Source organism: Castor canadensis, chromosome 15 (genome assembly GCF_047511655.1).
Source record: "Castor canadensis chromosome 15, mCasCan1.hap1v2, whole genome shotgun sequence".
Taxonomy (NCBI): Eukaryota; Metazoa; Chordata; class Mammalia; order Rodentia; family Castoridae; genus Castor; species Castor canadensis.
In genome coordinates this window covers 84,112,110-84,133,505 of record NC_133400.1, presented here as the reverse complement: position 1 = coordinate 84,133,505, position 21,396 = coordinate 84,112,110, and the positions used below count along the sequence as shown (strand labels likewise).

Below are 21,396 nucleotides of genomic sequence, written 5' to 3'. Positions count from 1 at the left end.
TGACTCCCAACTTAAAGACAGCAACAAGCAAAACCTACTCAGCAATAGTAGGCATAATCAATGTTGTTCTTGTATCTTTTAATATTCAGGGTTTTTTTTAATGACATGTGAAAAAAGTATTTCAAATGATAATCCAAGGTTTAAAATGCTTATCACTGAGAAAAGTTTTCTTTGCTTTAGAGTGCTGTATGTGCAGCGACCTGAAGGACTACCAGCTTAGCCTCTGACCAGTCAACGTGTGAAATGCATGGAATCAAGAAAGCGGACTTAAATGCAGCCCAAGTCAAGAGCATGCAAGGTGTCATTACTCAGCTCATCAGGTTAAAAACAAGCAATAAATTAAAATCCGTCTAATATCTCACAAAAGTTATTTTTTATCAGCCCTATAATTTATCCATTTAGTCTGGATAAATATATGAGTTCCTTCTTCCCTGTAGGCAAATAACACAAACAAATACAAATTATCAAGAAGATATAAAGACCTATGTAATAGAAAAGCAGAACTTTTGAAGTTTCCTTTAGTCCCTATGCTGACAATACTGCAAGGCAGGACATTAATCGGATTGGCTAATTCAATGTCTGGTTAATATTCCATGAGATATATATCAACCAATTGCCAGCACATCCTTTTCAGGACAGCAGGACCCTGATGAAAACATAACCATTTAAAAGCAAAGGAAAACTGTGGCACCAGGGGGCTGCTAACTGGAGCCTGGGAGATGTGCTGCACAGATCTTCATGCTGAGCCCTTTTACTGTTCCATTCTCTGCTGACTTTTAGCAGCCTGCAGAGAGAGCTACCAATTTTTTAGTTCATATGACATCAAGTTAAATGTTTAAAAAACCCTCCATAAGAGTAAGCAAAAGCAAAAGCGGAGCAGCTCTCAAACTGCAATGCTGCTGTGCCTGGCCCATGCGCTCCCTGGAATATCATGCTACAGCTGGACACTGCAGATGCCTCCCGTCTGCAGATACTCAGTCCGCTTTCAATGCTTCAGTCTGTAGCAATTCGCAAATCATGAAAACTCAATGCACTTGAAATTAAAACACTGTAGTTCTGTATCCTAAGCCTCAAAGTTGATTTATTTTTAATAAAAACAAAATTTACGGAGTGCCTTTTTTGTTAGCAAAAAGTCATATATTTTTATTATTGGCCTTAGCACATTTTGAAGGTCAACAATGTAAGGAAACCAATTATAGTAGCTACCTTTTATTTTATGTAAGTATATCAAAAAGACAATAAACAAAGTAAACAAAGCAAACGTGGAAGGTAGAGCTAAGCAGTAGTGACTCTACAGGGGCATCTAGAGTTCCAACACTTTGCAGATTCCTGTTTGTAGTTTTGTCTTATGATTACCAACTTAGTGCGGGGAATGGTATATTTGAGGCTGGCTTCCAAGGTGTTTTCCATAAACACTCAGTTCCAGCTACTATTGACAATGACAAAGATGAAACGGAACTCCCACACAGTTTTTGTATGGCATTTGGGATCAAACCCTGGTTTGCCTTGCACATGCTAGGCAAGTGCTCTACCTCTGACTAACCTCTCCAGCCCAAAATGGTATCCTTTAAAAGTGTAGTAACCACAAATATAAGTAATAGTCTGGGTCTGAACTAACTGAACAAAGTAAAATAGGTGACAACTTACCTGGAACTTAGTAGTGTTAAATGAATTAATTGTTCACACTGTCCTGCTGACTTTTTCCATAGATCTTTTTTTTCCCAAATGTCGTTAAGCTATCTTCCAAGGCACAGTGCAAACAGCATGGTTAACAAGGAAAAACAACCTAAATTTGAATCCTGGTTCTGTCACTCTGATTTGGACAAGTTAATGTAATCTTTCTCAGAATCAGATTTCCCATTTATAAATGAAGATGGTAATATCTATTATGTAGATTTGCTATAAATATTAGAGTTAATCTATTTTTTTTAAAAGTCTAGCATATGTCTTGGGATACAATAAATGTTTAGTAACTGGTAGTTACTAAACACTCTATACTATATGGTTGTTTTTAGACAAGTGCAAAGTACCTCTCATTGATTCTTATCTAAGTTTTTCTTATTCTGACTCATCATCCCAGTTTAAGATCTCTCTGGAACTTAATATCAATTATACCCCCTATGCAATGTCATCCATAAATCTAAACACCATACTATCAATTTCTTCATCCAAATGATTGATGACAAATACAGAACTAAGTAGGATAAAAAATGGAGCACCTTAACTTCTTAAAACATAATGAAATTTTAAGAATCCATAAAAATGAAGTTTACTCTATATAGAAAATTAAATAAAGGATGTGAAAAGAAAACTCACAGAAGAAAGAGAACAGGTAAATCAGAAGTTATCAGAAGGATAAATTAAAATACTCCTAAACTCTTACGATAGCTCACTATTGTGGGTTTGAAGAAACAAGTTCTCCAATCTGACAATGCATATTGAAGTTTTTTTTTTTTTTTCATATTGAAGTTTTTGATCTAGCAATTTCACCTCTGTGAATTCACTCTAATAGGCATATGCTAAGAGTAGTTGTAAGGATGTTCAAAGTTGCATTCTTTTAGAAAAACTGTATGTCCAAAGTAGAGGATTTTTGAAATTAAGAAAATTGAAGTAAGAAATACAATGAAATAAGTTATGGAATGTAAAATCAACTTGTACAGTCTATTGCCATACTAATGTATTTTTAACATTAACCAGTTAAAAAGCAAGTTCTATACATTATGCATAGTATAATTCCACTTATTATGAATGATATATATGCAAAACCTACCTACATATACAAAAACGACTAAGGAACAAGCACTAGCAGTGGTTAGCACACAAAAAAGTGCCCTTAGGTGGAATGATTATTATTTTTGCTTTCTTACCACAGAATCTTTCTATGAACCTGTATTACTTATATAACGAAGAAGCATAAAGTTTAAAAGCACAGAATAGTCTTCAATAGGTAGGATGACATTAAGCTGCAGTTTGGGTGTATACCTTGCATATGGTATTTTTAGCTTATTTCCCAAATCATCAAAAGATTTTGTCAAACACTTTACTTTTACCTAAATACATCAGGCTAATAGCATTTTTCTGGTTCACTAAATGAGTAATTTTTTTTTTTTTGCTCATGTGTGTATTTTATTTTCTTTTATTATTCATATGTGTATACAAGGCTTGGTTCATTTCTCCCCCCTGCCCCCACCCCCTCCCTTACCACCCACTCCACCCCCTCCCTCTCCCCCCACCAATACCCAGCAGAAACTATTTTGCCCTTATCTCTAATTTTGTTGTAGAGAGAGTATAAGCAATAATAGGAAGGAACAAGGGTTTTTGCTGGTTGAGATAAGGACAGCTATACAGGGCATTGACTCACATTAATTTCCTGTGAGTGTGTGTTAGGTCTTTTTGACCTAACCTTTTCTCTAGTTCCTGGTCCCCTTTTCCTATTGGCCTCAGTTGCATTTAAGGTATCTGCTTTAGTTTCTCTGCGTTAAGGGCAACAAATGCTAGCTAATTTTTTAGGTGTCTTACCTATCCTCACCCCTCCCTTGTGTGCTCTCGCTTTTATCATGTGCTCTAAATGAGCAATTTTAACAAAAGACAAAAATCAAACTAATCAAGTTTAGTATTCTTAATGGAGCCATGATTAGTGATCACCTTCTTTGTTTTCCACGTGCTTAAAAATCCATTTTCAATTAATCCAGTTTTGATTCTTTCCTTAGACAGACATATTTTCTGGCCTGAGATTTACATCATCTACCTTTATTCATTTTAAAAAGTGGAACTATCTTTTTCTCATCTCCATACTTTCAAACACTTGTTTTGTTTTATAATTTTTCAAAGATGACTGACAATCACAATGATCTCTTCGAGTTCACCTACTCAAACGGATTGTTCCAGAACACCCTCATACCATTCAAGTAGCTTGTCTCTTGGTCACATCTTGTTCTCTCAGCAATGTCACAATGATTGATGCACATATGTTGCATACATCTCAGAGAAGGTCCTAAGGGGCCATCTAGGCAAGACAGTCTGTGGAGGAAGAGGAATGAGGAAGAGTGGAAAGAAGTGAAGGGAAGAACAAAGAGAGTTAAGGGGTAGGAGAGATCATGGTAGGCAACTATGGAGAGTTGCAGAAAGAAAGGAGGAGAGCAGAGGGCAACAGGAATCGTGAGGCAGAACATGAAGGAGCCACAGGGAATCTATGAGCAGGGCATCTCCCTTCCTAGGGACAAGCCTTAACTGTCTTGTCTCAGTAGGGACTGGCTCAGGTTTCACAAAAGCTGGACAGTGCAAAGGCCTTGCAACTCCTACAGCAGCATCAAACTCAAGGCCTCTGTCCCAGGGCAACCTGATCTCTGCAATATGAATTAAGAAGAAAAAATCTACTTGATTTCTTTGTAAAGGTGATTCCTTTTTGAAGATATTTAAGTTTTACTGAACCAAAGAAGTACTGTGCAGACCCTATAGGAAGAAAAAATGCTGTCACCAGTAACAATTTCAGATGCTAATAAATATTTTGTTTTTCCCCCATAAAAGTAGGTTCAAATAAAGCATTAAGCACCTTGGAACAATCTCTTTTTATTGCTATCTCAACCTACTCCAATGCCCACACACATGTACTCACACTTGAATACTGCTGTTCTTGGTCTTTGGTTTAGCTATCTCCTTTCACCCCTAAGTAGTGGTGACTAAAAGACTGAAGCATAACTGATGTCAAAGCAGACAGCCATCAGCATTAATGTTTACTCCTCGTGCTTGCAGCCTGGGCTTCTTTTCAGTAGACATAATAATGTTTTTGCTCACGCCACTAATGCTTTTACTTAGCTTCATGTCTAAAATTTAATTTTTCCCTTCTTCCTCCTGAAAACATAGGAATTGAAAAGTTATGGACCTAATTAAGGGGTAAGGGAGTTCTACATTCCTATCAGATCTAATGGGGGGGTGTTATGAAGATATCACATTAATGGTATTTTTACCAGTGTTCAGTCATTTAAGTGGCAAGTATTCTTATCTGCTCCCCCCAAAATAAATAAAACTTGATGTAGTTTAGACTAAAAGCAAAACATTTCAATTTTTCTTAACTTTTTTCTTAAAAAAATAAAAACAAAAAAGGCCAACTTTCCTAGTAAGATAAGAGGAAGGGTTCATCTTAAGTGCCCTCAGGACAGTCCATCTTTGGTCTTACTCAGGCCTCTGTCACCACCCAGTGGACACCACATTCCACTACAAGATTTGCAGATGAAGGGCCTCAGAGGCATGAGCAACTTTTTGCACCCTACAAGAAACATAATCCCACAAGGTGCTGCAACTTCTCTCCTGTGAGCAACATTCTACTTTCAAACTGCAAAACAGAATACACGTACTTATATGGCTCCCACAGTAGGAAATGGTGGTAAGCCACTAATGGGGAAATTATTCTATAGTTACCAATCCCATTTTGGACCAAATATTAAGTATAACTGAGTTTTAAAACAGTCTCATAAAATTTCTGATTTCAAATATATTTCTGAAAAAGCAAATGTTTTATTTATGTTTAATTTACCATTAACCAGAAGAATATAAAACTCAAACACTATTATATTCTTCAATGTGATTAAGAAATGTAGCTCACTTTCTATATTACAGCTATAATTTAAAAAAGTTATTGTAGTTAGGCTCATATGCACTTGACTTTATTTTTAGAAGATTAAACTTGAAAACAAGTAAAGAAGAAAGAAGACAATTTAATACACTTCTCACTGTACATTATTTAAAGCCAGATAAATTAAATAAACCTTTGTAAAATAATTTAATTTTAAAAACTTGCACTTTATGTATACTAAAATATACATAGAGTACTCAATTCACACACATAAAATTGTTGAGTGTGTGGAACATCAGTTTACATTATATATGCAAAAGTGAAAACTTAAACCCTATGAAAATAGGAAAAAAAATTTACAATAAAATTGACTTATTTGTGTGCGCAAACATAATATAGAATGGTTTATAACCCCAAAAAACTGTTCTATGCTTATACAAAGAAATTTTTATAATCAAAAAATACTAGAATATTCACTGGGGGGGGGGAAGACTGCTATGTATCAGTCATTATACTAGTGCTGGTGACACAGAGGAGTCACTACTCTTGAGGGACTGACCCTATCCTGTACAGACACACACTAACACAGTCGTCAGTCCCTGGAAGTGTGAGGACAGGAGCAGCACAGGAGTTGTTTGGGCACACAATATAGGAGGTCAAATTCTATGGGTTTGCAGGACTGTGGATAGGCTGAGAAGCTTCGGGATGTGATGATGCCTAAGCCATGGATGAGGTGTGAGGTATCAGAGAACTGTTAGGACATTTTGGAAGAGAACCATTTTCAAAGACAAATTAATGCCAAAGAGCAGCCTCTACCCATACTCCTGTTACACTGTGACCTGTGGTAGTAGTAGCCAGTTTGGTATAATGTACAGTCTTCACTTTAAATCAGAGCTGGGATCAACTGAAATGCCTATCACTTAACAGCTGTATGGCTTCGGGCATGTACCTAACCCTGAAGCCCAGGTTTCCTCATTTATAAGCTACTACTGACAGCACTGATGGCAAAATAGCAATGAAAACTATTTCTTTTAAACATATGAATAATTTATTTATTACTTATTTTTGTTGTCGTTGTTGTTCATTTATTCCCATGTGCATACATTGTTTGGGTCATTTCTCCCTCCTGCCCCCCTCCCCCACCCTTCACCCCCCCCCACCCACCCAGTTCCAGGCGGGTCCTGTTCTGCCCTTATCGCTGATTTTGTTGAAGAAAAGACATAAGCATAATAAGAAAGACAAAATGTTTTTGCTAGCTGAGTTAAGGATAGCTACACAGAAAGATTCCTACTATTGCTTTCACGTACCCATGTGTTACGACCCATGTTGATTCGACTCTAACTGATCTTTACATTGGTTCCTGATCCCCTGCTCTTGATAACCTGTCTGAAGTGGGGACATCAAACACTTTCATGTTTTGGGTTTTCTACCTATTCCTATATCTCCTGTACGTGCTCTCGACTTGTCTTGTGATCCAAGTCCACCCGCACTGCTGCTTGTGCCCTAGATCTAAAGTCTGCATATGAGGGAGAACATACAATTTTTGGTCTTCTGAGCCTGGCTGACCTCGCTCAGAATAATGTTCTCCAGTTCCATCCATTTACCTGCAAATGATAAGATTTCATTCTTCTTCATGGCTGAGTAAAATTCCATTGTGTACAAGTACCACATTTTCTTGATCCATTCACCAGTAGTGGGGCATCTTGGTTGTTTCCATAACTTGGCTATTGTGAATAGCGCTGCAATGAACATGGGTGTGCAGGTGCTTCCTTTGGTTAGATCCCCAGGAGTGGGATTGCTGGATCATATGGCAGGTCTATGTTTAGATTTTTAAGAAGTCTCCAAATTTTTTTCCAGAGTGGGTGCACCAGCCTGCATTCCCACCAGAAGTGTACGAGGGTTCCTTTTTTCCCACATCCTCACCAACACTTGTTATTGGTGTTGTTTTTGATGATGGCTATTCTAACAGGGGTGAGGTGGAATCTTAGTGTGGTTTTGATTTGCATTTCCTTCATGGCCAGAGATGGTGAGCATTTTTTTCATGTGGTTTTTGGCCATTTGAATTTCTTCTTTTGAAAAAGTTGTTTAGTTCAGTTGCCCATTTCTTAATTGGTTCATTGATTTTAGGAGAGTTTAGTTTCTTAAGTTCCCTGTATATTCTGGTTATCATTCCCTTGTCTGATGTATAGCTGGCAAATATTTTCTCCTATTCTGTGGGTGGTCTTTTTAGTTTAGAGACCATTTCTTTTCTTATGCAGAAGCTTTTTAATTTTATGAAGTCCCATTTCATCCTTTCTCTTAGTTGCTGGGCTGCTGCAGTTATATTGAGGAAGTCTTTGCCTATCCCTATTTGTTCCAGTGTTTCCTGCTCCTTCCTGTAGTAACTTCAGAGTTTCAGGTCTGATATTTAGGTCCTTGATCCATTTTGAGTTGCTACTAGTACAGGGTGACAGACATGGATCTAGTTTCAGTTTCTTGCAGATGGGTAACCACTTTTCCCAGCAATATTTGTTGAAGAGGCTGTCTTTTTCTCCATCATGTATGTTTGGCGCCTTTGTCAAAAATGAGGTGGGTATAGTTGTGTGGATTCATATCTGGGTCCTCTATTCTGTTCTGCTGGTCTTCATGTCTGTTTTTGTGCCAGTACCATGCTGTTTTTATTGCTATTGCTTTGTAATATAGTTTGAAGTCAGGTATTGTGATACCTCCAGCATTGCTCTTTTTGCTGAGTATTGCCTAGGCTATTCATGGTCTCTTGTGTTTCCAAATGAACTTTAGGGTAGATTTTGCAATCTCTGTGATGAAAGTCATTGGGATTTTGATGGGAATTGCATTAAACATGTAGATTGCTTTGGGTAGTATAGCCATTTTTACTATGTTGATTCTACCGATCCATGAGCACAGGAGGTCTTTCCATCTTCTGTAGTCTTCCTCGATCTCTTTCTTCAGGAGTTTGTACTTCTCCTTGTAGAGGTCATTCACATCCTTTGTTAAATTTACTCCTAGGTATTTGTTTTTTTTTTTTGAGGCTATTGTAAATGGAATTGTTTCCATGTATTCCTTCTCAGTTTGTTCATTGTTGGTGAATAGAAAAGCTAATGATTTTTCTAGGTTGATTTTGTATCCTGCCACCTTACTGTAGCTATTTATGGTGTCTAAGAGTTTTTGAGTAGAGTTTTTTGGGTCTTTAAGGTATAGATTGTATCGTCTGCAAATAAGAAGATATTTTGACAGTTTCTTTACCTATTTGTATTCCTTTTATTTCTTCTTCTTGCTTAATTGCTCTGGCTAGGAATTCCAGTACTATGTTGAATAGGAGTGGAGATAGTGGGCATCCTTGTCTCGTTCCTGATTTTAGAGGGAATGGTTTCAGTTTTTCACCATTAAGTATAATGCTGGCTATAGGTTCGTCCGTATATAGCCTTACAATGTTGAGGTACATTCCTTCTATTCCTAGTTTTGTTAGAGCTTTTATCATGAAGTGGTGTTGGATCTTGTCGAAGGCTTTTTCTGCATCTATTGAGATGATCAAGTGGTTTTTGTCTTTGCTTCTGTTGAAGGTATTACATTTATAGATTTGTGTATGTTGAACCACCCCTGCATCCCTGGGATGAAGCCAACTTGGTTGGGGTGAATGATCTTTCTGATGTGTTGTTGGATTCGGTTTGCAATTATTTTACTGAGGATTTTTGCATCGATATTCATTAGGGAAATTGGCTTGTAGTTCTCCTTTTTGGAGGTATCTTTGTCTGGTTTGGGGATGAGAGTAATATTGGCTTCATAAAATGAGTGAGGCAGTGTTCCTTTCCTTTCTATTTTGTGGAACAGTTTAAAGAGGGTTGGTATCAGTTCTTCTTTAAATGTCTGATAGAATTCAGCAGTGAATCCATCAGGTCCTGGACTTTTCTTTTTTGGGAGGCTCTTGATGGCAGCTTCAATTTCTTTTTGTGTTATAGATCTATTCAGGTGATTAATATCCTCTTGGTTCAGTTTTGGGTGGTTGTAAGTTTCTAGAAATCTGTCCATTTCTTTGAGATTTTCATATTTATTAGAGTATAGGCTCTCAAAGTAGCCTCTGATGATTTCCTGGATTTCTGTGGTGTTTGTTGTTATCTCTCCTTTTGAATTTCTGATTTTACTGATTTGGGTTTTTTCTCTCCTCATTTTAGTCAGGTTTGCCAGGGGTCTGTCAATCTTATTTACTTTTTCAAAGAACCAGCTTTTTGTTTCATTGATTCTTTGTATGTTTTTTGTTGTTGTTGTTGTTTCTATTTCATTGATTTCAGCCTTTATCTTAATTCTTTCCTTCTATTTGTTTGGGGATTTGCTTGTTCTTGTTTTTCTAGGAGTTTGAGATGTATCATTAGGTCATTGATTTGAGATCTTTCTGTCCCTTTGATGTATGCACTCATTGCTATAAACTTTCCTCTTAGGACTGCCTTTACTGTGTCCCATAGGTCCTGGTAGGTCGTGTTTTCATTTTCATTAACTTCCAGGAACCTTTTAATTACCTCTTTCACTTCATCAGTGACCCATTCATCATTGAGTAATGTGTTGTTCAGCTTCCAATTGTTTGCGTGTTTTTTACTGCTGTTTTTGTTGGTTTCTAGTTTTAATGCATTGTGGTCAGACAGAATGCATGAGATTATTTCTATTTTCTTATATTTGCTGAGGCTTGCTTTGTGCCCTAAGATATGATGAATTTTGGAAAAGGTTCCATGAGCTGCTGAGAAGAATGTATATTGTGCAGAAGTTGGATGAAATATTCTGTAGACATCAGCTAGGTCCATTTGATCTATAGTGTGATTTAGTTCTAGAATTTCTTTATTGATTTTTTGTTTGGATGACCTATCTGTTGGTGATAGGGGGGTATTACGGTCTCCCACTACCACTGTGTTGGAGTTTATATATGCTTTTAGGCCCTTCAGAGTATGACTGATGAAACTGAGTGCATTGACGTTGGGTTGATAATTGTTATTTCCTTTTGGTGCATTTCCCCTTTTATTACTATGGAGTGTCCTTCTTTTTCTCATTTGATCAGTGTAGGTTTGAAGTCTACTTTGTCTTGAGATATGTATTGCTACCCCTGCCTGTTTACGGGGGCCATTGGCTTGGTAAATCTTCTTCCAGCCTTTCACTCTCAGCCAGTGCTTATTTCTGTCGATGAGCTGGATCTCCTGTAGGCAGCAGATTGTTGGAGCTTGTTTTTTAATGCAGTTTGCCAATCAGTGTCTTTTGATGGGGGAATTTAGTCCATTAACATTCAGTGTTAGTATTGATAGGTACGTGATGATCCCTGTCATGTAGTTGTCTTTGTTGATTAAGGATTTGATTGTGTGCAGCTGAATCAGTGTTACTCTTTACTTTCTTGCCTTTTCTTCTTCTGAGGTTTGGTATTGCCTGCCCTTTCATGGTTTTGTTTGCTTTCATTTTCTGTGTGCAGAATTCCTTGGAGAAACTTTTGTAGTGGTGGCTTGGTGGTCATATATTGTTTTAGTTTCTGCTTATCATGGAAGACTTTTATTGCTCCATTTATTTTGAATGATAGTTTTGCTGGGTAGAGTATCCTAGGATTGAAGTTATTTTCATTCAGTGCTCGGAAGACCTCACTCCATGCTCTTCTTGCTTTTAAGGTTTCTGTTGAGAAGTCTGCTGTGATTTTGATGGGTTACATTTGTATGTTATTTGTTTTTTCTCTCTTACAGCCTTCAATATTCTTTCTCTAGTCTCCTTACTTGTTGTTTTAATGATAATATGTCGTGGGGTAGTTCTATTTTGGTCAGGTCTGGAGGCTTCCTGTACCTGAATGGGCATAGTTTTCTCTAGATTTGGGAAGTTTTCTGTTATTATTTTGTTGAATATATTACGCATTCCTTTTGCCTGCACCTCTTCTCCTCTTCAATGCCCATGATTCTCAGGTTTGGTCTTTTGATGGAGTGAGTTCCTGCATTTTCTTTTCACAGGTCTTGAGTTGTTTAGCTAATAGTTCTTCCAGTTTTTCCTTTAATTGCCATTTCATCTTCAAGTTCTGAGATTGTGTCTTCTGTTTGTTCTATTCTGCTGGAATGGCCTTCCATTTTGTTTTTTATTTCTGCTTCATTCTTTTTCTGAGTGTTTGCATATCATGGGTTACTTCCTCTTTAATATTGTCAAGTTTTGCCCTTAATTCATTTATCTCTCTGTGTATGGTGGTCTCAGTTTCAGTTTGGCATTTATTTAGGGCATCTATGATTTCATTTATTTGTTTCTGGGTTTTCTCATATTTTTTGTTTTTGTTGTCTTGGAATTTCCTGAGTGCCTCCTGTACGTTTTGGTTGACCATGTCTAGTAACCTCTCTATGAAATTCTCATTAATTACTTGTAGGATTTCTTCTTTCAGGTTGTTCTTGTGGGCTTCATTGGGTTCCTTGCTATAGTTTATCTTTGTTTTGTTGCAGTCTGGATCTGGGTAACTGTTTTCTTCATTTTGCTCTAAATCCTGTAGTACTTTATTTTTGGGGGGGAGAATGGTTTCCTTCCCTTTTTCTTCTTCCCATATATTTCCACTAGGTAATGTTTCTATCCCTGGACTATGTGTAATTTAGTATTAGCTGGGTAACAATATTCATGCTAACAAAACCAAAAGAGAATGATAAAAAAGAGAGAGAGATGGAAAGATAAAAGGAATAGAGTAGACAGGAAAAGAGAAAAAGAAAATGGTAGAGATGGATGATCAAACAGCAAACCAGGCAGCAAATCCCTTAAAGAAGAGGGAAAAAAAAAAAAAAGTCACCAGTTCTGGAACAGTAAAATTGCAGTCTTAAAGTTGTTCTGATCCTAGTTCTTTAGCATCCAGACCTGTCTGTGTGCATCTCTTAGGTAGGTTTGGAACCTTCTTGTGGCAAGTGGATGGTGAGTGGGGTCCCATGGGCCTACGGGTGGAGGCCTTTAGCTGAGGTGAAGTAGAGGGCTTTGGAGCGTGGGCTTGGCATGCCTGAAGGGTGCAGGCTGGTGGAGTGGAGATCCTGCATGTCTGTGAATCCCCAGCTTTTTTTTTTTTGCTGGACATGGTCCAGCAAAGTGGGGATTGTGCGTGTGCAGGTCCCTGGCTTGGCAGGCCTTAGGGGCACAGGCTTGCAGAGTGAATATTGTGCAGGCCTGGAGGGCACGGCCCAGCAGAATGGAGATCGTGCAATGTTTGTATCTCCAGCGCAGCAGGCCTTGGGGGTGTGGCCTGTCAGAGCAGAGATCATGCAGGGCTGTGCTGGCCTGCTTTTGATCAACAATTATTTCGAGGTCTTCATCACTGCTTAGTTTTCCATATCCTTGTTCTTTACAAGTACCTCATTTACATGACCCAATTTTGTTTATTTCTAGTGCGAGCATAATCGTCTTTCAAGAACTCAGCTGACCACTTTGACTGCTTAGATCAGCCAGCCCAGTCAAGGTTCTTCAGCTCTCCTTCCTCCTCCCAGCCAGGAAGCCCTGGCTTCTATCTATGCACTTTTGCCAAGCACAAAAAGCAAGTCCATGGCTTCTGCAGGGTCTTTCATATTAGCCAAAGGACTGAACTAGGAGGAGGAAGAAAGCTACTCTCCCCTGTCCAAGTGTGAGGGGGCAGGGCTTCTGAAAACTATTCAAAATTAAAATAAATGCCATTTAATGAAAAAGTTAGGGCCCTACGAAATAAGAAACAAATGAAAACAACATAGCATTCCATCAGGTTCAAAGGTCTCTGAAAGTAAAAGATCAAAGAAATGCAAAGCCCTGTCCTCCCTGGTCAGAAGAGACAGCCTTCCTTAGGAGGAATAATGAGGTGGTGTGCAGTCAGAAGGAAGGCACTGGACTCCCAGGCAGACCATCAAAAGGCCACAAATCTGGAGATAATAAAATGCTAGGAAGTCTGACACTTGGGGGTCACTGCCAAGAACTCTCTTGGAGTCCTACCTTGTATTTCAGCTAAGTATCTCAGAAATTTACCAGTATCTTTCAATTCCTGAAGATCTAGAACTAAGTATGGAAAAATTTAAGAGACTCAAATGTGCAATTAATTCTTTACTTTTCACATTAAGGAATCTGTTTATTTTTGTATTTAACTTATTAATTTTACATATTTACATTTAAGAGAATTTGGCCACAGTTGGCCTTTTTGTGCCAATTAAAAATATGCAAATGAGTTACTTATTTGAACTTTTTTGTTTTAAACTTATAAATAGTATTGAAACATTTCAGACATATTCTTAAGTGTGTTAGTTATGTATTATTCTAGAACTAAAGAAAGTTTGTTTTTAAATTGAAAATTGATACCTTTAAAGAAAATTGGATATATTAAATTTATAAATAAAATTTTAAATATTTGTAGATGGAACCAAACATTAACTAAAATTCCCTTAGAAGAGAATGTTAAAATTTGCTAGATTTAAAAATGCTATCCTAACTTTAAACTGAACCATAAAGACAAAGTAGGCTTCATGATTTGTACAAAGGCTCTAACTGACAAAAGTTCTGCCAAATGGCTTCATTTGAATAGAAGACAGTGGAGAAAAAAACTGGTGATGGCAAAAAACCTAAGTATTTATTCTGCCTTTTCAGTCTGAACTAAATTTTATGGTAACCAAAGTCCCTGCTGATTGGGGGAGGGATAGCTTTTGTAACAGAAGAAAGTCTGCCAAAAAATGTAAGAGAAATCATTGAATTTGAAAATCCTACTTTATAACTTCTAAAGAAACATTTGATTTTGGCAAGGATTTTCAATGGAAGCTAAGCCATCAAGGGAAAGGTTAAAAGAAAATTGATATCTGCATAGGATTACTTATTCATTGAAGAGGTAGTTTTGCTTTGTTTTTGTTTCTTGGAATTAAGGGTGAAAAAAAAAACCTCTCCTTTTTTAAAATAAAGAAATCTGGTTATAACCACCAAGCTCAGCACCACAAAAGAGTAACAAAACCAGTCACTATGTGCCTCTTGTTTAATCTGAATCTAATTAAATGTTTATATCTAACTCATCTTTTTCAGAAAATATAGATGCTAGATGATCAAGTTAACTGAACACCAGGACAGAAACAATTAGACAGTACCAGAATGTGGGACATTCCACATGACAAATGGACTGATCTCTTTAGAAGGTCAATGTTGAAGAAAAGATGGAAGGAGGGAAGGAGAGAGGGAGAGAAGGAAGGAAAGGGAGAGAGGGATGGAAGAAGAAAGGAAAGGAAGACGAGAGGGAGGAAGGGAAAGAAGGATGAATGGAGGAAGAGAAGAAGAGAGGGTAAGAGGAAAGGATTACTTCTCAATGTTAAGAGTCTGAAGAAGCAGATCAAACAAACACAAAGTTTGACCAGTGACTGAACACCAGCCAAAAAAACAGCTAAAACCGCAGTCTAAGAACAACTGCAAATGTTTAACAAGGAACTGGCATAAGATGATATTGGGGAATCACACTGTTACTTCTGTTGATGGAACAAAGGCTCTGACGTTATAGAATAAGCTCCCTATTTCTTGGGCACAGAGACGGAAGTGTATAAAGTATTTCAGGTAAAGTATCCCGACACCTATATTTTCCCTGTAAAATTGCTCAAATAAGATAAGTGATATGTGAGGGGGTCATTCCACATTTCCTTATTTTTGCATATGTTTGAAAAGTTCCACAGTTAAAAAGTTTTCAAAAACAACTATAAAACATACAGATAAAATGTATGTATAAAAAAATTAACAGTAGTTAAATCCAGAAAAATCTTGATTTGAAAAAAGAATTCAAAAGCACAAGCAAGTGAAAAAGGAGAGGAAAAATTACTATTATTTGTTGGACATATGATTGTATATCTGAAATCTCATAAAACCTAAGAAAGTCAATCAAATATATTGGCTAGAAAAATAATATTTTAAAAAGTTGGAAGATGGAAGAAAAGATTCAACTTGTAATAGCAATAGAAAAGATAAATTTACTCCCCAGAGGACTCAGGAGTTCTGTCATCCACTACCTGGGCTTTCCTCTGCAGAGCCCTCCCTAGCCATCTTAATGACAAGCACAGCAGGAACACCTGCAACACACCTGAGGTGCTGAAGGCCATGAGTGGTGGTAGGAGTGGGTAGATCAGAAATGTATAACAGTCACATGAAGAAAACAAACTACTGAGGGACCACTAAAGTAAACTTAAATAAAAACTAAAAGTTTTCCCATAAGGAAAGTTTTTCCATAGTGAAACCTTTTCCCTTCTCCCCCCTTTTGATGGGACTGGGGTTTGAACTCAGGACTCTGAGCTTGTAAAGCAGGCACTCTACCATTTGAGCCACACCTCCAATCTATGTTGCTATGGTTGTTTCAGAGATTGAGTCTTCCAAAGTATTTGCCTGGGCTGGCCTTGAGCCAATGTTTCTGGTATGATTTACCTATCCAGTTCCTTTCATCCCCTACCCTGCTCTCTACCCCCATTTTCCTAGTGAAAAGATCTTACAAAGTACTACTATTACTACTCAACCACCACCAGCAGCACCATGAAATGAGGACCGGAACTTTCTAGACTACTTTTAGGAATTAAATGAGACTGCCTGCATTATGTGGCATATGTTAAACATTTTGAGAACTATTAGCTGCTAAATATTAGATGGTAAATAGTTACCATTTTCTCATTCTGTTGCATAGTTTTCAAACTTTATAATCTATTGTTCAAACAGTTCTTCACTTTTTTTTTTTTTTTTGCTAAAACTTGCCTTTTAAATGTAGGCAAGACATTTTAAAATAAACATTACAGTAGCAAGAGTTTAGTAATTGCTGTTCCAAATGTATTTCCAGCTTCAGGAAAAAAGAATTAGTAGAAAATGGACATCATTATACTGAACAAGAGAGGGCTGACCTCACTTAGCAAAGGCAATAGTTTCACAAGGCCTATGCCCAAACTCAATTACCACTGAGAGTTGTTTTCTAGTCGGTCCTGATGACCCAAACCTCAGAGAAGTACCGATTAAACCCCTCAATTAAATAAGTAAAAGCACAGCAGTAAAAACAAATCTTCCATGAATATAATTCTACTTTCTTTCCATACAGACACATCAAAGATGACACAGGGATCAGGAAATACCAGATCCAGTTAGCATAAGTAATTGACTTTCTTTACTCCTTATTTTTCTCCCATGATCTTCCACTTTCCTAGCCTCTTATCAGACCATTCATTGTAACAAAAGTGAAAAAGGAAATAACTTTTTCTCCGGATATCATAGTGTCAAGTAATATCTGGTCAAAACTCTTAAAAGTTATTCCTACTGTAATCTTTCTACATTTTTCTTTTACTCTCATCCTCCACTATCCTGTCTCTGACCCTCCCCCATTTATCTTCTGTCTATCATTGTTAGTACTCCATTAATACTCTGTTTTTATCATGTGTAAATTCTGTTGCTCCTCTGGATACCCCAAAAACAAGACATACGGAGCACCTAGGAGAAAACCCAATACTAAGTACTAGAAAATGTTTTGAAGTAAGTGAATAAAATATATTATCGACATTTCAGCACACAGCAGAGAGACCTGGATTAGTAGTCAGAAAGTCCGGACTCTAGTCTTGGAGACGCTATTTGGTGGTTCTGTAGCTTCATATTTAAGAATCAGTTTCCTCATCTACAAGATGGGGCTTTACTTGCTCTACCATCACACAATTTCACAAAATGAGATGATGAAAACTAATGTTTATGTTATGCTAGTTTGCCTCGAGCCTTGTTTTTTCTTAAAATACGAAAAAAAAAAAAGCCACAAGCAACTGGTAAGACATTGATTTATATTATGTCATGACAATTATAACAACTATGTTTGGAAAAAGAAGTAGCCACGTTAACTGCGCCACATCTTCTGAACTTAACTATAATTGAGATGTAAACTGTTAGGGTATTTCTTACCAGGTTCTGGGAGATCTAATTTCGCCCGTTTTAGTTCTGCCATAGAAACCTGAAGTTGCTCTATTACAAAATCATCTTCGAAGAAAAAATCCTTTGCTAGAGTCTCCTGAAGAAATCCTACAAGTTCTTCCATAGATAATTTCATTAGATGCTCTAAGAAAAGATGAGAGACACACACATGTGAGTCAACAGTTACTTTAGGTTGAAAAGATAATATAGCCTATTTGGGTATAGTAATTTTTTAAAAGGGGCATTAAAAACAACATGAATACAACTTACATATGACATTGTAAGTATCATTAAAACTCAATAAGACACATTAAAGTGGTCGCACAGTAAATCAGGTTAATCTTCCTGGGAAGAAAGAGGAACGCTACAAAATACATTCTCATTGGCAGCCATGCTTAGGCATTAACATAACTTAAAAGCACAAGCATCTAAGAGACAATAAACAGAGAAAGTTGCCCAGGAAAACATGAGGTCTTTGTCTTTTATTGATTGGAAGCACCACCTCCCATATGCAAATCTACTTGTAAGTCTGTATTTATTAGTGTTTCAGATTCTCCCCCAAAATGAATTAATAGTTTTATTTATATTATTTCTGCTTATGAAATTAGTTTTATTAGAAAAAAATTCAAACTACGGACACAAAGAAGAAAGTAAAAGTCCACTAAGATCACAATACCCTATAAGTAAATGTGTGAAATTTATAAAACTAACTTATATTTTATAAGTTTTTCACCAGCTTGCTTTTTTTCTCCATTCAATAGTGTACAACTGATATCTCTGACTTCAACAAATACGATTTTACACAACCATTGATAGTGATATAATCATACAATGTATGCACTGTATACACAATGTAATCATATTTTGCTTAATTAGTTTGTAATGGACATTTAGATTGTTTCTGATTTTTTACCATTTAAAACCACTCTGTGATGAGCTTCCAGTAACACTGTCCGTACATATTTTTAAGGCAATCAGGAAGACAGAAAGAAAAAAAAAATCTCTTAGTAGCTTTGGCTATCAATTAAGGTGCCCAGAAAGAGATTTTTATGCTTTATTCTTGGTTTTCATCTTTTAAATGAACAAATGATAAACTGTAGATATGTACAGTATACAATATGATGTTTTGACATTCGTACACCAATATGGAAGGACTAAATCAGCCTGACATATCCATCACCAAACATCCTTATTTTTGTGGAGACCATTTAAAACTCTCTTAGTAATGTTCAAGAATACTGTACATTATTATAGTCACTATGCTATACAACGGATCTTGAGAACTTTTTCTGCTGTCTAGCTGAAACCAACATCTTTCCATTCCCCCTGTTCCTCAAGTCTCATTCAGTTTTTAATGCCTTAAGGGTGGTAAAGGAAATTTATAAAAGCCTTTGAGTTTCATTTCCCTAACCAAGCAAAATACACACCAGCCGATTTTTCCACAGCTTATTTAGCCTAATGATATGCTGGCATGTAAAGTAATTGCTGTGTCTAAAGTTTATTTACAAAAGGTAAGGAAACTTTTTACTTGTCAAAACTAGTCAAGGGTCAGACAAGTAGTTTAAGAAGGAAAAGAGAGCTACAAAGAAAGGTATCATTGAATTTCTACTTTTTCACTATTTATGGAACATTCAATTAATATTTCCTAATAAAAACTGTATTTTTGGTTTATACTTTGATCTATTTATAATCCAGAAAGAAAGGAATTAAAGCAAATGAGGGAAGGGAGAGGAAAAGAAGGAAAAAGGGATCTCACCTGGTTGTACAACAGAACCCTGAATCTGGGAAGGCCAATTTGTTGTCTGCAATATTGCTGCTATACTTGTGCATTGGGGAAACAAGGATTGAGTGTAATGGGAATGAACTACCACATTTCTGAATCCTTTTATTTTTATTTTTTTATTTATTTTTATTTTTTCAACTTTTTTTTTTCATTTTTCTTTTATTATTCATATGTGCATACAAGGCTTGGTTCATTTCTCCCCCCTGCCCCCACCCCCTCCCTTACCACCCACTCCGCCCCCTCCCGCTCCTCCCCACCCCCTCAATACCCAGCAGAAACTATTTTGCCCTTATTTCTAATTTTGTGGTAGAGAGAGTATAAGCAATAATAGGAAGGAACAAGGGTTTTTGCTGGTTGAGATAAGGATAGCTATACAGGGCATTGACTCACATTGATTTCCTGTGCGTGGGTGTTACCTTCTAGGTTAATTCTTTTTGATCTAACCTTTTCTCTAGTTCCTGGTCCCCTTTTCCTTTTGGCCTCAATTGCTTTTAAGGTATCTGCTTTAGTTTCTCTGCGTTAAGGGCAACAACTGCTAGCTAATTTTTTAGGTGTCTTACCTATCCTCACCCCTCCCTTGTGTGCTCTCGCTTTTATCATGTGCTCAAAGTCCAACCCCATTATTGTGTTGGCCCTTGATCTAATGTCCACATATGAGGGAGAACATACGATTTTTGGTCTTTTCAGCCAGGCTAACCTCACTCAGAATGATGTTCTCCAATTCCATCCATTTACCAGCAAATGATAACATTTCGTTCTTCTTCATGGCTGCATAAAACTGAATCCTTTTCTTGAAAATAATAAACAGTACAAACATGTCTTGTACTGGGTGTTCTCACTCCTACATAAAGTACCATGAATCTAGCCCTCCTGAAGTCCACTCTGTTCGCATAAGCAACCAAACAACCTTATATAAAGTACCTAAAATGTACTTAGAACAACAGCAGAGAGATAAACTATAAATCTAACCCTATGCACTCAACTGGCTTATAATTTAGTTGGGATGCAGAAGAGATCATTCAGGAACGTCAAGAGGGTAGCAATGAATGTGAAACTATTTGGTATGGCTATTTAGAAGTACTAGATAAAGTTCTAAAGCTTTCAATGGTTCACATGTCTATATATATAGCTACAAGTGGAGTCATACAGTATTTAAGGTTGAATTGAGACACTAAAGATGAATATGATTCTTCAAATTCATGAAGAAAAACTTTTCTTGATCTTTTAAAGTAAAGCATGACAAATCAAATTTATAGAGACCTTAAAATACTTTAAAAAAAAATACTGCATTTATGCAACTACATACAGACACTGCCTATACTTGCTCCAGAGGTGATGACATAGTTAAGCAGACACATTCTGCAAGTACCCCATCTACAGCTTAGAACTGGGATGCTATTTTTCTTGGGTGAAGGAAAGAGTAATAGAAATATTCTCTCTAGCTCCCTTAACTAAAGGAGCCTGGTTCTTTGCTTTGTCCTTTTTTCTATTACAAATTTGAGATTCAGACTGATGAAAACAATATAGGGTCCTAGTGGAAACCATCAAATACAAATAGATATTATTAGTGACACAAAAATTTTATTCTGCTATATAAGTTTGAAAATGAAACTGATATAAGGAGAAAAGAAATAAAGACCTCTGCAATTAGTAATCTAGTCACAACAAAGAATCAACTGGAGATAATCTCTCCACTGATTTTCAAGAATTTTTTTAAACCACTAAAACTAAAAGTAATGAATTTGAAGTAGAGTGAGGACTGAGATATCAGAGTTAAAATGAGCTTTGATTTATTTTTATGAAGTCTTTGTAGTTAAACATTTTCTTACTTCTGTGTAATTTTAAGATCGTGTATGACATAGCAGTAAGGACTCGCTCGCCTTCAAAGATGTAGATATCCCATATTCTGAGGTTCAATGTAAAAGGAGTCTGTAATTAAAAGAAAAACAAAAACAGATGTAAGGTTAAGCAGTTTCCTTCACCTTGGATTTCTAATTTTATGATTTTTAGAAATAAGTACTTACACGATCAAGGAAACATTGAAAAAACCATTTCATTGTATAAAAACTTGTGTAGATTTCTTGAGAATCCTGAAAAAATGAAGACCTCATAATTTCTGGATTGTAGCAACAAAATATGACAATTATCATACTAAAAGTTAGGAAGG

The 21,396-nt window shown here is 36.7% G+C and overlaps 1 protein-coding gene across 18 annotated transcripts in view; it reads right to left on the bottom strand.

The window, feature by feature from the left end:
- Positions 1-21,396, bottom strand: part of Usp6nl (USP6 N-terminal like) — a 226,794-nt gene that overhangs the window by 11,017 nt on the left and 194,381 nt on the right. For all 18 annotated transcript variants that reach the window (XM_074056661.1, XM_074056664.1, XM_074056662.1 and 15 more), the window contains 3 exons: positions 21,254-21,319; positions 21,059-21,158; positions 17,438-17,590 (listed from right to left, as the gene is read on the bottom strand). In XM_074056661.1, coding sequence (XP_073912762.1) covers positions 17,438-17,590; positions 21,059-21,158; positions 21,254-21,319 — 319 coding nt within the window. The remainder of the gene's footprint in view (positions 1-17,437; positions 17,591-21,058; positions 21,159-21,253; positions 21,320-21,396) is intronic.